The 14,318-nt window shown below is 46.3% G+C and overlaps 1 protein-coding gene across 1 annotated transcript in view; it reads right to left on the reverse strand.

Annotated features, from left to right (window-relative positions):
• CFAP221 (cilia and flagella associated protein 221) overlaps positions 1–8,035 on the reverse strand; it is a 118,339-nt gene extending 110,304 nt beyond the window's left edge. The window contains exons 1-3 of the mRNA XM_065927815.1: positions 7,975–8,035; positions 4,965–5,150; positions 2,728–2,828 (exon numbers count right to left, since the gene is read on the reverse strand). Of these exons, the coding sequence (XP_065783887.1) occupies positions 2,728–2,828; positions 4,965–5,103 (240 nt within the window). The 5' untranslated portion in view covers positions 5,104–5,150; positions 7,975–8,035. The remainder of the gene's footprint in view (positions 1–2,727; positions 2,829–4,964; positions 5,151–7,974) is intronic.
• Between the last annotated feature and the right edge of the window lie 6,283 nt (positions 8,036–14,318).

Genomic DNA, 14,318 nt, shown 5'->3' on the forward strand with positions numbered 1-14,318 from the left:
CATAGCACAGGGGCGTACACTCAGTATCCTGTAATAACCTACAATGGGAGAGAATGCAAATGAAGAATATACATATTTATATTAGCATACAAAAATATACACATATAACTGAATCACTTTGCTGTACATTTGAAACTAATACAGCATTTTAAATCAATTATACGTCAATAAAAATTTTAAAAAATTTTTGAAAAGTGATATAACCATACAACAGAACATTATTTGCCCATAAAAAGGAATGAAGCACCTATTCATGCTACAAATTCAATGAGCCTGGGAAACATGCCGAATGAAAGAAGCCAGTTGCCAAAGACCACATGATGTGCGATTCTATTTATGTGCAATGTTCAGAACAGGCAAATCTGTAAGAATAGAATGTGGATCTGGCTGCTTAGGGCGGAGGTGGGGTGAATAAAGGAATGAGAGTGAAGAGGGCTGGGAACAGGCAGTTAATTGTTCACTCATTGCAAACAACAATTATTTTAGATCCATTCTGTCATCATCTAGGGGCTTCTGTGGTGGCTCGGTGGCAAAGAACCTGCCTGCCAATGCAGGAGATGTGGGTTCGATCCCTGGGTCGAGAACTTCCCCTGGAGAAAGAAATGGCTACCCACTCCAGTATTCTTGCCTGGAAGATCCCGTGGACTCCTCCCGTGGAGGAGCCTGGTGGGCTACTGTCCATGGGGCCGCAAGAGTGGGACACGACTAAACCACCACCAGCATCTAGACAGCAAACCTAATAACCAGGAAACGCAAGTTCCAAAATGAATGGTTAACCTTGGTCTTTGATGCTGTCTTCTAAGAAATATGTCCTCGCAGACTGAGGGGTAAAGTTCCTGATCACAGTTTTGAATCCTGACCCTTTTCCTAAGAGGAAGTACTCGGCCCCTAACAGCTTCCTCCGCTGGTCCCTTCTCTCTCCTCCCTCTTCAATGTGTAAGGACTCAAGGGAGCTGCACTGTCTGTTGGCCGGGACCTTGCTTTCTGACAGTTTTACCATCTGTCAGTCTCCCCACTCTGAGAATGAGTCTAATATGATAGTCGGAATTCTGTCTTGAAATGATCCACTTTAAGACAGTTTTGGGGGCTGGGAGAAATAAGTCATTTGGGATTACCATATACTCATCACTATATATGAAACAGATAATCAAAAAGACCTACTGTATAGCACAGGGAGCTGTACTCAATATTCTGTAATAACCTATATGGTAAAAGAATCTCAAAAGGAATGCACTATACCTAAATGCAGAGTCTTGTAGTGGGAGGGGACATCACACACAAGCCAGTCTCAGGGCCTGTGTGAGACACCCCACATCCATCGACCTCACTCCAACATGTGCCCAGAGGCTGGCCGGGCTCAGTCCCTCGGCCAGCGGGAGTGGTTCTAACATCCTACTCAGTGTGACTCTGGGGGATCACAGTGGGGGTCACCGAGATTGTGGAGCAGGTTTAAACGGTCAGGTCCCTTTTAATGGTGGGTTAGGAGTCCTGTAGTCAACCAAGCCCTCCCTAGTTGGGATATCTCAATCAAAAAAGGGGACCCAGCAAGGCCGGGACCTCTGCGGTGAACTGCCGTCCCCACAGCTGCAGCCAGTCTGCAGGGCAGCCTTCACCTGTCCCTTCTGTGGAGATCGGCGGAGCTGCCGTCCCAGCTCTGGCTGGAGTCTCTGGCCACAATGACTGATTTAGGCCTGGCCATCTGACCCAAGCAGGTGGCATGGAAGCCTTGCTGGACCGTCCCAAGAAAGGGACATCTCTCCCGCTGGTGCTGTTGGCTGGAGCAGAAGTGCACTGGTTGGGAGGAAGGCAGCCTAGAGGGAGTCTGTCTCATCACTGTGCTCCGGAGGTGAGTCGTTAACCTTACTGAATCACGGTTTTCTCATCTCTACAAAAAGAGTCACAATACAACCGCCACAAAACTGGTGTTAAGGACTAAACTGAAACACATGAGACACGAAGCATAGTTTCTGGCCCTCGAGGATCCCTCAGAAATGGCACCAGTTTGGAAAGAGTGTTGGGAGGTGCCTTTGGCAGAGGGAGGAAACCTGTCCACGGAAACGGATTCAACTTTAAAATTTCTCATCCTAGAACTACTGCCTTTCCTGGTCAAATTTACATCTTCCCTTCTGTCGATTATGCTGCTCTTCAGATGAATCAGTAATATAAATGAGAATATTCATGTCATTTCATTATTGTAATTATCCCACTTAAAGAGGGCTAATTATCCCACTATCTACACAGGGGTTGGGGAGGGAAGGGTTGGGAATTTGGAATTAGCAGGTGCAAACTATTACACATAAAATGGATACACAACAAGGTCCTACTATAGAACACAAAGAACTATATGCAATATTCTGTGACAAACCATAATGGAAAAGAATATAAAAAAGAATGTATATATGTATGTATGGGGTTTCCCTGGTGGCTCAGATGATAAAGAATCTACCTGCAATGCAGGAGATCTGGATTTGATCCCTGGGTTGGGAAGATCCCCTGGAGAAGGAAATGGCTAGCCATTCCAGTATTCTTGCCTGGAGAATCCCATGGACAGAGGAGCCTGGCGGGCTACAGTCCATGGGGTTGTAAAGAGCTGGCCATGACCGAGTGACTAAGCACGCACATATACAGGTATAACGGGAACACTCTGCTACATACTTAAAACTAACACAACATTGTTAATCAACTACACTTCAATGAAGTTTTTTAATTAAAAAAAAAAGGACCTACCAATATCTGCTGGTGTTGTTTTTCTACTTGATAGCCTCCAAAATGTAATATGCCAGGTTTTGCCTGTATGACCTTATTATTCAGAAGATTCGCAAAAACCTCTGTAAAAACAACGCAGATAAGTATACCACGAGATGAGACAAAAAAAAATATTAAGTGAAAGAAGATCCTATCAACATGGACTCCCTTTAATTTAGGGTGTTTTATGCACATGAAAGTTTCAGACAGAGGATACAGCTGTCAACAATTAATGACTGTTTCACAGGAACTGGACTGCTTCTCCCACTATTTTAACATTTTGCTTGGGAGATATTACCATCACGAGACAAATTCACATTTGTTTTTTATTATCTATTAAAATAACTTGCTCTGTACACATTTTGTACAAGTCTTCATAATAAAACAAGCCTGTAAAGGACACACACTGTGGAATACTGTGATTGTTATGTAATGAATGTCCACTTCAAAGCATGCAAACACCAGGTGTTTCATTTTATTGCTGTGTATCTAACTGTTACAATTTGCTTTCCTCTGCACTGAATTATAGTGTGATACTGAGGAATCCTAAAGCTCTGAATGATTATCACTCTGGATGGTAGTGTCTCAGTTTGCTCTTGACATGTGAGTGTCTTTATTTTTTTTTTTTTCCCCAAGTTTTGAGAACAAAGTGAGGGCAGCTGGGCTCACAGAAGTGTCCAGGTCTACAAAACTCACCCCAGCTCTGCTGGGCTTCAAGCCCCCAGCTCTGCTGTGCTTCATGCCTGGCATTTGTTTATAACCTTCCATTGTTTCCATTTTGTAAAAATCAAGCCCAGGCCTGATTCTGACCAGCAAACTGCCTCCTTTGAAGTGAATGCACTGTCTAGTTTCTCACAGACGACAGCCTTTCCCCTTCGGCTGTACCCAGACCTCGTGAGTCACAGACACCCTGACCCCAGCCTCCACCCTCTGTGACTGTGTCCCCTGAAGTGGGTGTGAAATGTTTGCTGTTTTTGTTCCTCCAGCGACGAGCAGTCACTGTTGTCAGCTTTGGGCCAAACTGAAGGGCTAGACTAGGGTAAGGATGGTGTCTCAGGGGGTTGTCTGGTAAATTTTTAAGTATTTTTAAAAATTTTATTTTTATTTATTTGGCTGTGCCAGGGATTAGTTGCAGCATGTGGGATCTAGCTCCTTGACCAGGGATCAAACCTGGGTTACCTGCACTGAGAGCTTTGAGTCTTAGCAACTGGACCACTAGGGAAGTCCAATTTTTAAGTATGAAAATGAACATTACTTGGTAATGTTTTTTAATGCTGAGGGTTTTGGTTTTAGGGCCACAATACAGATGTAAAATGGGCATTGCCCTGTTAATACCCAGAAATAGTCAAGTATACTGATTTGCATTCAATGTGCTCTAAAGTAACAACAGAGCCACACCAACTGCTGCAAGCCCCTCGTTTGCAATGGGCCTTGAATGGTGAGCAGGAAATAAGCTGGTTGAGACACAGAGATCTGGACGCTGGGTGGCTATAGCTGAGCACCAACCCACCACTCAGCTGAGTCACCCTGATGAATTCATTTGAGCTTTTGGAGTCTCAGCTTCCCCAGGAGTAAAATGGAAATAGACAGGATTGTGATGTTAAGGTGGATTCAGTGAGAATACAGGCAAAATGATTAGCCTTCTACACAAAAGCTATAGGATTTACCAGGCTTTCTAGGCTACGGATGTGCACAGAAAAAGGCAAGAAGGTGTAAAGGCAAGTGGCCTTGAAGGAACAGGAGTAACAGGTGTGGCTGGAAGTGGGGGACGGGAGGGGTGAGAATGGACAGTGCAAAGGGGGCCAAATGACAAGCAAAGGAACCGAAACTTCATTCTTTACACAAGAGGATCCCCTGAGAACATTCAAACAGGGTGGGGATAGGAGCCAGCCTGGATCCTAGAACAGAAAATGCTGGGGGGTGAAGGGTGGATGGGAGGAGAGCCAGGAGTACAGCAGTCCCGGTGACCTGAGGATAAAGCATGGCCATAGAGCAAAGACACTTGAGGAAGTGGAGGAAACAGAACTTGGTGATTAATTTTCGCCACAAAAGTCTACCAGTTAAGCGAATGGATCTAAATAGAACCATTGTTCATAATAATTACAAGCCTGTAAAACAATATAGATAAATCAGCACCCAAAATTCCATTATGCTTTCTGGACTTTGGATCCTCTGGGAAGACCTGAGTTATAGAGCAAACCTGTTTTCTAACCACTTACTTGACTCTAGGAGATGATTGGGTACTTCTTTTGGTCTCTTGGGTTCCTCCACTAGGTTCCTTAAAAGGAGGGGCGACACATTTTGAAATGGATCTTCAGCGTTCTTTACTTCTCTGCTGGGGGTTTTCACCGCTGCCATTTTATCATGAAAAATGGAGTCGTCTTTTTAGAGCCAAAGGTCATTTCCTGGGAAGAAAGCAGTAGTAGTGTAATCATCCACAGAAAACCACACACCACTGACAAACGTACCTCTTGCCACTGCGTGGTCCACTGTGGCTCAGTCTTCCCCACCTCTCATCTCACTCCCGGCCACTCTGCGCCCACACAGGTTGTCCTGCTCACCTTGTGTCACACATCAACCGCAGTGCCATGCTGTAACCGAAAGCCGGGTCCAGCTGTTCACTATTCAAAAGCCAATAAAGAGGCAAGGCTGGTGGAAAGGAAAGTTTGCTTTACTTTGGATGCCAGCAAGCATGGGGTGCTGGACTTCTGTCGAAAGGATCACTTACCACCCCCCACAACTGACAACCAATGGACAAGACAAGGGAACGGGGCTACAGACAGAAACAGCACAGTCAGCTCCAACAGGCATCTTGAAACCGGTCATGCAGTGATCTGACCAGTGTCACCCTGATTGGTTTAAGTAACAGTCAGTCTTCAGTTCTGGTCGACTTGTCCCCTTTCTTTGAGGCCACTTCTTGGAGGTGGCAGCTTATGTCATAGTCATGTACGGATGTGAAAGTTGAACCATAAAGAAGGCTGAGCCCTGAAGAACTGATGCTTTCAAACTGTGGTGCTGGAGAAGACTCTTGAGAGTCCCTTGGACAGCAAAGGGATCAAACCAATGAATCCTGAAGGAAATCAAGCCTGAATATTCATTGGAAGGACTGATGTTGAAGCTGAAACTCCAATTACTTTGGCCACCTGATGCAAAGAGCCGACTCATTGGAAAAGATTCTGATGCTGGGAAAGATTGAGGGGAGGAAGAGAAGGGGGTGATAGAGGATGAGATGGTTGGATGGCGTCATCGACTCAATGAATACGAGTTTGAGCAAACTCTGGGAGATGGTGAAGGACAGGGGAGCCTGGTGTGCTGCCGTCCATGGGGTCACAAAGAGCTGGACATGACTGAGCAACTGAACAACGAATGTCATAGCTATAGTCTGGTCGTCATGGAGCTAACTTCTTCCACCTGGTGGTGGTTTCAGTCTCTCTAAGACAACTCTGAAGATATGGCTCAGATTACCTATAGCCCTCGAGAAGGAACTAAAGGTCCTTGACTTTGCTTACGGACTAAACTCTTATTATTTTGTCCTATTTAACAGCTCTCCTCTACTTCTGCGTTTTCTCACTTCTCTGATTGGACTTACTCTTTGGCTAAGTTTTCCCAGAGACAAAAGGCAGGCTGAGGACATGGAAGGAAGGATACAGGGTCCTGCTCTGTTTCAGCGTCACAGCTCAAAACTCTGCTGTGGTCCTTAATTCTCCTTAAAAGCTTTTCTCAAAATGTAGTCCTGATGCTTTCTGAGGCTCTCGTGGCCAGTGAAGTTTGCAAAATGTTGAAGCCAGCAGTTAAACAGGACTCTTTTTTTTTTTTCAAATTTGCTTGTGCTGGGTCTTCATTGTGGCTCGAAGGCTTCTCCAGTTACTGCATCTGGGCTTGGTTGCCCTGTAGCATATGGGGTCTTAGTTCTCTGACAAGAGATTAAACCCAAATCCCCTGCATTGGAAAGCAGACTCTTAAGCCCTAGACCACCAGGGAAGTCCCAAACAGGACTCTTCTTTATGAGATTTCTCCGAATCAGTTTCTTAGATGAACGTGACCATGAAACCCTTTAACACTGGGAGATACTGGCATAATGAGTCATCTTCCTGGGCCCCTCTGTGGGGAGAGGATGTGGAAAGCCACAGACCTCCTCCCCCGCCACTGGGCGCCTTCCTAGGAGCTCTATTCTAGGACTCCGGGTCCCAGCTCAAGTCACACCTTTTGGCAGACCTGCCTTGGGAGTCTGATCCTGCCCTTCGACGTTCTTTAGCAATTGCTGCCTTTACTGCTCCTCTGGTGCTCATCACTTATCGCCTTGTGATGACACTTTACAAATCCCACATGTCTGTATCTTCCACAGCTGTCTGTAAACTTGGGGGCTGCTCTGTGAAGCCCCTGAATTGGAGGTAAAATCATATGTGGATTTTTATGTGCCTTTTTGTGTGTTTGAGAAGACTCATAGTTTTAGATTCCTTAAAGACTACAATATCAAGCAAAATGCACTGAGCATACCGAAGAAATGCTTAATAATCACTTTCTGAAACGAGTTTCTCCTTTCCCCTCACGGCCCACCCCCTTCACCTGCACGGCTGAGGGTGCCCACTCCTCAGAACAGCCTCCACCTCGCCCTCCAACCCTTCCTCCAGCCTTCCTTCCCCTCCAGCCGTTCAACATCCACCCCGGTTCACTCTCCAGCCCTCTTCGCTCAACTTCCCTGCCTCTCCTTCAGGGCGGCACACGGCCAAACGGTGGTCACCCGACTCCTCTCCCAGGTCGCTCACCTCCAAGGCGGACTGTCCCCCTCGCCCCTGCTCCCCACCCCCTCCCCAGGTAACCCTGGGTTCGGCCCCGAGCTCTGCGGAGCAGCCCCTTCCACCCCTGCCACACGCCGGCTCCCCTCGGCGCCCCTTTACTCCAGCCCCTGCCCGGAGCTCGGCCTACCCCGACCCAGGCGCCCGCCCAGCCTCATTTCACCCCTTGGGCCCTACCTGCCCTCCGCCCCGCCCGGGCTGACCGGCGGCTGGACACCCTCCGGGGCTTCAGTCCGCTCCCTGCCTCCCTCCGCCCCGCCCAGGCTGGCCCGCGGCTGGACACCCTCCGGGCCTTCAGTCCGCTCCCTACCTGCCCTCCGCCCCGCCCCGCCCAGGCTGGCCCGCGGCTGGACACCCTCCGGGCTTCAGTCCGCTCCCTACCTGCCCTCCCCTCCGCCCCGCCGCGCCCCAGCCTCAGCCCCGGGCCGCTCACCCCGGAGCGGCTTCCCCGGCGGGAATCCGCGGACGCGGCCGCCTTCCCCGAGCGTCGCCATGACGACGCGGACGCTCCCGGGGGCGCGGCCGGACGCGACCAAACCGCCTGGGACGGGGGGGACCCGGGCAGAGGTCCGAAAGGGGTGGGTCAGTCCTGGGGGCTCAGAGCAGCCTCTGGAGTCTGAGTGAGGGCAGCGAGAGCGACTTACAGCGTGCGAGTTCCCAGGGAACGCCCAGACGGGGACGCAAACACCGGGGTACCGAGAGAGGAGCCGGTGGCCGAAGGGGTGGCGCTCACCACGCTCGGTGCGTGGAGCTCCCCCGAGGGCCGCTCAATCCCGGATTCCGTAGTGGGATGCGGTTCATTTTGCACTCAGTATTAGGATGAGTTTCAAAGTTCAGACATACACAAAGCCGAGCAGAAGAGTGTGGTGAATCTTCAACACCAGCCCACAACAATTATCAGCTTATCTCTACCTTTCCTCTACTCCCTGTATTTTTTTTTTTTAAGGAAACCCCAGACATTATAACGTCATCCCAGACACCAATCCCAGTATCAGTCACAAATATTTCAGAATGTACCTCCAAAAGATAAGGAGCCCTTTTAAAATTATAACTGCAATCAGTACCTAAAACATTACGTAATTTCTTAGCAACTTCAAATACTTGGTACTCAATTTTCATAAACGGCGTATTTTTTTTTTGAGTTTGAATCACATAAAATCCACACATTATAATAAACTGATATGTCCTTTAGGTCCCCTTTTATGGGTAGATTCTCCCGCCATATCTTTTCGTTGTTGTTACAATTTGTTCATTGAAGAAACGGTTTCTGTCCTGATAATATGTAGGGATGATAAACCATGAAACTGGACCGGCTCCCCAGACCTGCTGCTCCGTTTCCTTCACTCTGCTCACCCTCGGACACTATTCCTTACCCTGATAGCCCAGGTTCCTCTTCCCAGGATCTGTCCTGGTCTCGCTCCCTCCATGTATGATGTTATTTGTTGCTTCATGTTGATGAGAGATTGCCATAGGAATCCAATGAGGATACCTGCCTTCCCACACCTCCATCACCTGTGCTGTGTGTGCTGCTGTCCCGACCTCCAGTATTCACCTTCCCCATCTTCCCATTCTTCAGCTCCTCCCTTCTACCTTCCATCATCCCTGATTAAAAATAAAACATCTACCCATCTTTCAAGGCTCTCACTAGAGATGGCGTGTCTGCTATTGGCCCCTTAACCCTCCAGACCAGAAGGGCTGTTTCCTTTCTCTGGGTTCCCATTCAGTTTGTTCTGTCATCTTTGTCGCATTTTTTATATGCTAAACCCATCATTATGTGTGTGTTTTAAGCTCCAAAATTCTTAAGAGGCAAAGACTATGCCTTATCTTTGCATCTCCCACAGCCCTTGGAGCAGGCCTTTGTTCATAGTGATTACCCAGTAACTGTTGGCTAAGTGGGTAAAAAAAAATTCACTTGTTTATGTTGTAGATTGCTTTAGTTCTTTCTGTTTTGTTGCCCCAAAAAGGTTGTCAGTTTCAGAGCAAGTATTGTTTCCCATATCCTTGACTTTTCCACCTGAGCTCATCAAATGCTTGTCTTCATACACTTTAAAAAATATGTATTTATTTATTTGGCTGTGTCGGGTTTAGTTGTGGCCCATGGCATCTTTCATTTTAGCCGGCGGTCTCCTCTCCCACTGTGGCGCACAGGCTTAGTTGCCCTGTGGTGTGTGGGATCATAGTTCCCCACCAGGGATTGTACCTTCATCCCTTGCTTTGGAAGGCAGATTCTTAACCACTGAGCCACCAGGGAAGTCCCTCTATACACTTTTTAATGGGTATTGGATAACATTTTTAAAATTTCCCCTTGTTTTTAAATAAACTTGCCAAATCCTCTATTTTATATGTTAAAGTAGCTAGATATGGATATAGATATAACATGTAGGCCTATGTACAGTCAATTGGCCAAAAAATATTATTGTGCATATTTTTGTGCATATTATTATGCATATTTTGTGCATATTATCTGCATATTTTTGTGTAGTATTTACTATTGGTCATCTACCTCCACCGTCCTGCAATCAGAACCCCAGCTTTGCTAAGGTTTCTCCCTAATCCCTCCTTCCCTAGATCCCACTTAGATTCTGATAAATCTACACCAATCATGGAATTCCCAGTCCTCTTGCCCACGATTGATTTACGGTTGAGACTGTAACTTAATTCTGGCCACAGAGACATCAGCAGAGGGTTTCTGGGGGACCTTGGGAAAAGGCTTCCTTTCTCCTAAGAAAAGTGACAGACAGCACCTTTCTCTTGCTGGACAGTGTGGTGTCCAGAAGTGATTCCTTGGAAGTGCAGCAGCCTCAGGGCCATATGGAACCCTCCTGAGAGGGTGACAGTGAAGGTGGTGAGGAGGATAGCAGAATAAGAAGAATAGAATGAGACCCCATTGGAGGACATCATCTCATCTCTTGACTGTTTGGCAACCAAATCACACTACTTTCTTTCCTTTTTTTAAAAAAAGTTAATTGATTCATTTATTTTTGGTCACGCTGGATCTTCCTTGCTGCACGCAGGCTTTCTCTAGCTGTGGCGAGCAGCGGCTACTCTTTAGGCATAGTCGCGCAGGCTTCTCACTGGGGTAGCTTCTCTTGTGGTGCAGTGTGAGCTCAGTAGTTGTGAGGCATGGGCTTAGTTGCCTTGCAGCATGTTGAATCTTTCTGGACCAGGGATCAAACCAGGGTTTCCTGCATAGGCAGGCAGATAACCACTGGACCACCTGGGAGGTCCCCATTACCTTTCAGCTAAAGACATTCTGATATACAATGATTCCTAAACACTCACTATTAAAAAGTGTAAACAGTAGCACAGAAACTTATTAGAAATGCAGAATTTTAGGTCACCTCAGATCTTCCAAATTAGAATCTGCATTTTGAAAAGACCCCCCCCCCCCAACCCCGACTCTGTGCCAAGAGATTCATGGACACATTGAAGTCTGGGAATCACTAAACTGATGCCCTATGATTCTAGCATTTCTAGATCATCAATTATATAGTCAATTCTTTTATGTACTTCAGATTTATTTCACTTAGCATTTGCAATGAGCAGAGTACAAGGGTATCCCAGCCTCTGCCCAACTTGTTGTTCAGTCTTTCAGTCGTTTAGCTGTGTCTGACTCTGTGACCCCATGAACTGCAACACACTAGGCCTCCCTGTCCGTCACAATCTCCTAGAGCTTGCTCAAACTCATGCAATGGAATAGGTATGACAGGAGGCACGGAAAATTTTGCACAGGGGAGCCATAAATTTCCTTTCCTGAAACTCCTTGGTGGCTTGACATTGTACAGAAAATAAAACTCAAAATCCTTAACACAAACTTCAAGGTTCTGCAGGCCCTAACTGCCCAGTCCAGTCCTGCCTGAATTTCTGATCTCAAAGTTCATAAAAATAGAATAAAATGGCTGTTGTTTCAAGCCTGCAACCTCTGGAACAGATCTACCTGCAGCAATAAATAATCGAAAACTTGGTTCAGTCCTGCTCAGCCTGAGAATCCCTTCCTTAGAGGGAGCTAAGCTAGCTTTTCCTGGCTTCCCTCACTTAATCGGGTCCCACCCCACCATCCTGTCTTCCAGCCCAGGGTTCTCTCCCTTTAGTGCATTTTTCATAGTGTGTGATTCTAAGACTGACGGCTTTCCACTTCTGACATCTGTCTTCCTAGACCATAAGTTCAATGAAGTTTGACTTGTTCATGACTATATACGCATCATTTTGCACACTACCTGGTACAAGGTGGGACCTTCAATATATTCAGAGGATTAAGTAATTAATGAGTTATGCCAAGTGAGTTCTAAATTTATATATAATTTCCATTTAGAGCATACATGTATGTCTGGAATATAGGCAATATCTTCTTATGGTTCAAAATTCAAAAAGTAAAAAATGTCCCTCTCACTCCTGTCCTTAAGCCACCAGTTTCCCTTTTCTAAGGTAGTCCATATTGCCAGATTCTATTTATCTATCAAGGCATTATGCAGTGCTTGCATGCATGCTCAGTCACTCAGTTGTGTCTGACCTTTTGATACCCTATGGACTTAATCTGCCAGGCTCCTCAGTCTGTGGAATTTTTCAGGCAAGAATACTGGTGCACGTTGCCATTTCCTACTCCAGGGGATCTTCTTGACCCAGGGATTGAACACGCGGCTCCTGAGTCTCCTGCATTAGCAGGCAGATTCTTTTCCACTGAGCCACCTGGGAAGCCCATGCTATGCATACACAAGCAGTTATGTGTATGCTTGTATTTGTAAGCAGTTCATCCCCTACTGAGAAACCAAATTACTCATTCTTCTGTTTCCTTTTTTCCCCATTTACAAATAAATCTGAGTGATCATGAAACTATGCCACAGAGTTCACAGAAGTTGATAAGTAACAGAAATCCTTGAACTTGTCTCACAGAACAGATAAGGGAACAGTCTGTTAAAACACCTTGCTTCTGCCTTCATTGTAATCAGCCTTCATTGATTCTGTTTGCTTTAGTTTCTTTTTTTCTTCCTCCTCCTCTTTCTTCCTTCCTTCCCTTCTTCCCTCCCTCGCTCCCTCTTCCTTCCTCCCTCCCTCCCTCCCTTCCTCTCTTTGATCGCATGCATTCTGAGTGTCACTACCACAGTTACTTTACAAGACCCTGGAGTCAGCTCCTATCCTGTGTCAGCCCTGGGGACCACTGACCCTAGAACTGGGCCTGTGTGGATGTCCTATGAGTGGCCTTTTGTTTCTTGATAAGTGTTGCAAAAAATTTTCAGCCACTTGTCATTTGACTTTGCTGTTAATGGTTTTTGTCTTGAAGAATTAAAAAAAAAATTTTTTTATCATTATGTACTGTGTACTATGTACTATGTATTTTATCATTATGTACTGTGCATGAGTGCTCAGTCACCTTAGAAGTGTTAGAAGTGTTAGTCATTTAGTTGTCAAACTCTTTGCAACCCCGTGGACTGTAGCCTGCCAGGCTCCTCTGTCCATGGGATTCTCCAGGCAAGAATACTGAAGTGGGTGGCCATGCCCTCCTCCAGGGGATCTTCCCAACTCAGGGAATGAACCTGTGTCTCCTATAGCTCCTGTATTGGCTGGAGGGTTTTTTACCATTAGCGCCACCTGGGAAGCCCACCATTAGGTATTGTTCCATAACAAATTACTTCCAAACTTAGTGACTTAAAATAACCACAATCACTTACTATGTCTCATGATTTCTGTGGGATAGGAGTTCAGACAGGGCATAGCAGAGATGGCTTGTTTCTCTGCTCCATAAAGTCTGGGACTTTAGTTGGAAGACCCCGAAACTCGGGAGGTGGAGCAGTTGGAAGGCATCAGCTGGCAGTTGATGCTAAAGCTGCCAACTGCAAGTGTAGATGAGGATCTTGGCCAGTATACCCACAAGTGGCCTTAACTTCATGATATGGTCTCTGGGTTCCAAGGGCAAGTATCCCAAGAGAAAGCCGGGTTTAAGCTGTATTTCCTTTTAAAAACTTTTAAAATTGAAGTATAGTTAATTTACAATGTGTTAATTCAAATATACAGCACAGTGACTCAGATATATGTGTGTATATATTATATACATACAGGCTTCCCAGGTTTCCCTGGTAGCTCAGCTGGTAAAGAATCCGCTTGCAATGCAGGAGACACCAATTCAATTCCTGGGTTGGGAAGACCCCCTGGAGAAGGGATAGGCTACCCACTCCAGTATTCTTGGGCTTCCCTGGTAGCTCAGACCTACAATGCGAGAGACCTGGATCCAATGCCTTGGTTGGGAAGATCCCCTGGAGGAGGGCAACCCACTCTAGTATTCTTGCCTGGAGTATCCCCATGGACAGAGGAGCCTGATGGGCTACAGTCCACGGGGTTGCAAAGAGCTGGACACGACTGAGCGACCAAGCGCATCACAGTGTAGGCTTCCCAGGAGGCGCTAGTGGCAAAGAGCACACCTGCCAGTGCAGCAGGTGTGAGAGACCCAGTTTCGATCCCCGGGTCAGGAAGATCCCTGGAGGAGGGCATGACAACCCACTCCAGCAGTCTTTTCCGGAGAATCCCATGGACAGAGGAGCCTGGCAGGCTATGGTCCATAGGGCTGCAAAGAGTCAGACATGACTGAAGCGACTTAGCACGCATATATAAAGAATATATATATATACTTTTTCAGATTTTTTTTCTTATAGTTTATTACAAGATATTGATACAGATATCAATACAGATTATTGATTACAGATTACAGATACAGATTCTCTGTACTATACAGTAGGTTCTTGTTGGTTATCTGTTTTAAATTTACTTTAATATAAAGTATATTTA

The sequence above is a fragment of the Muntiacus reevesi genome, chromosome 3 (genome assembly GCF_963930625.1).
Source record: "Muntiacus reevesi chromosome 3, mMunRee1.1, whole genome shotgun sequence".
Taxonomy (NCBI): Eukaryota; Metazoa; Chordata; class Mammalia; order Artiodactyla; family Cervidae; genus Muntiacus; species Muntiacus reevesi.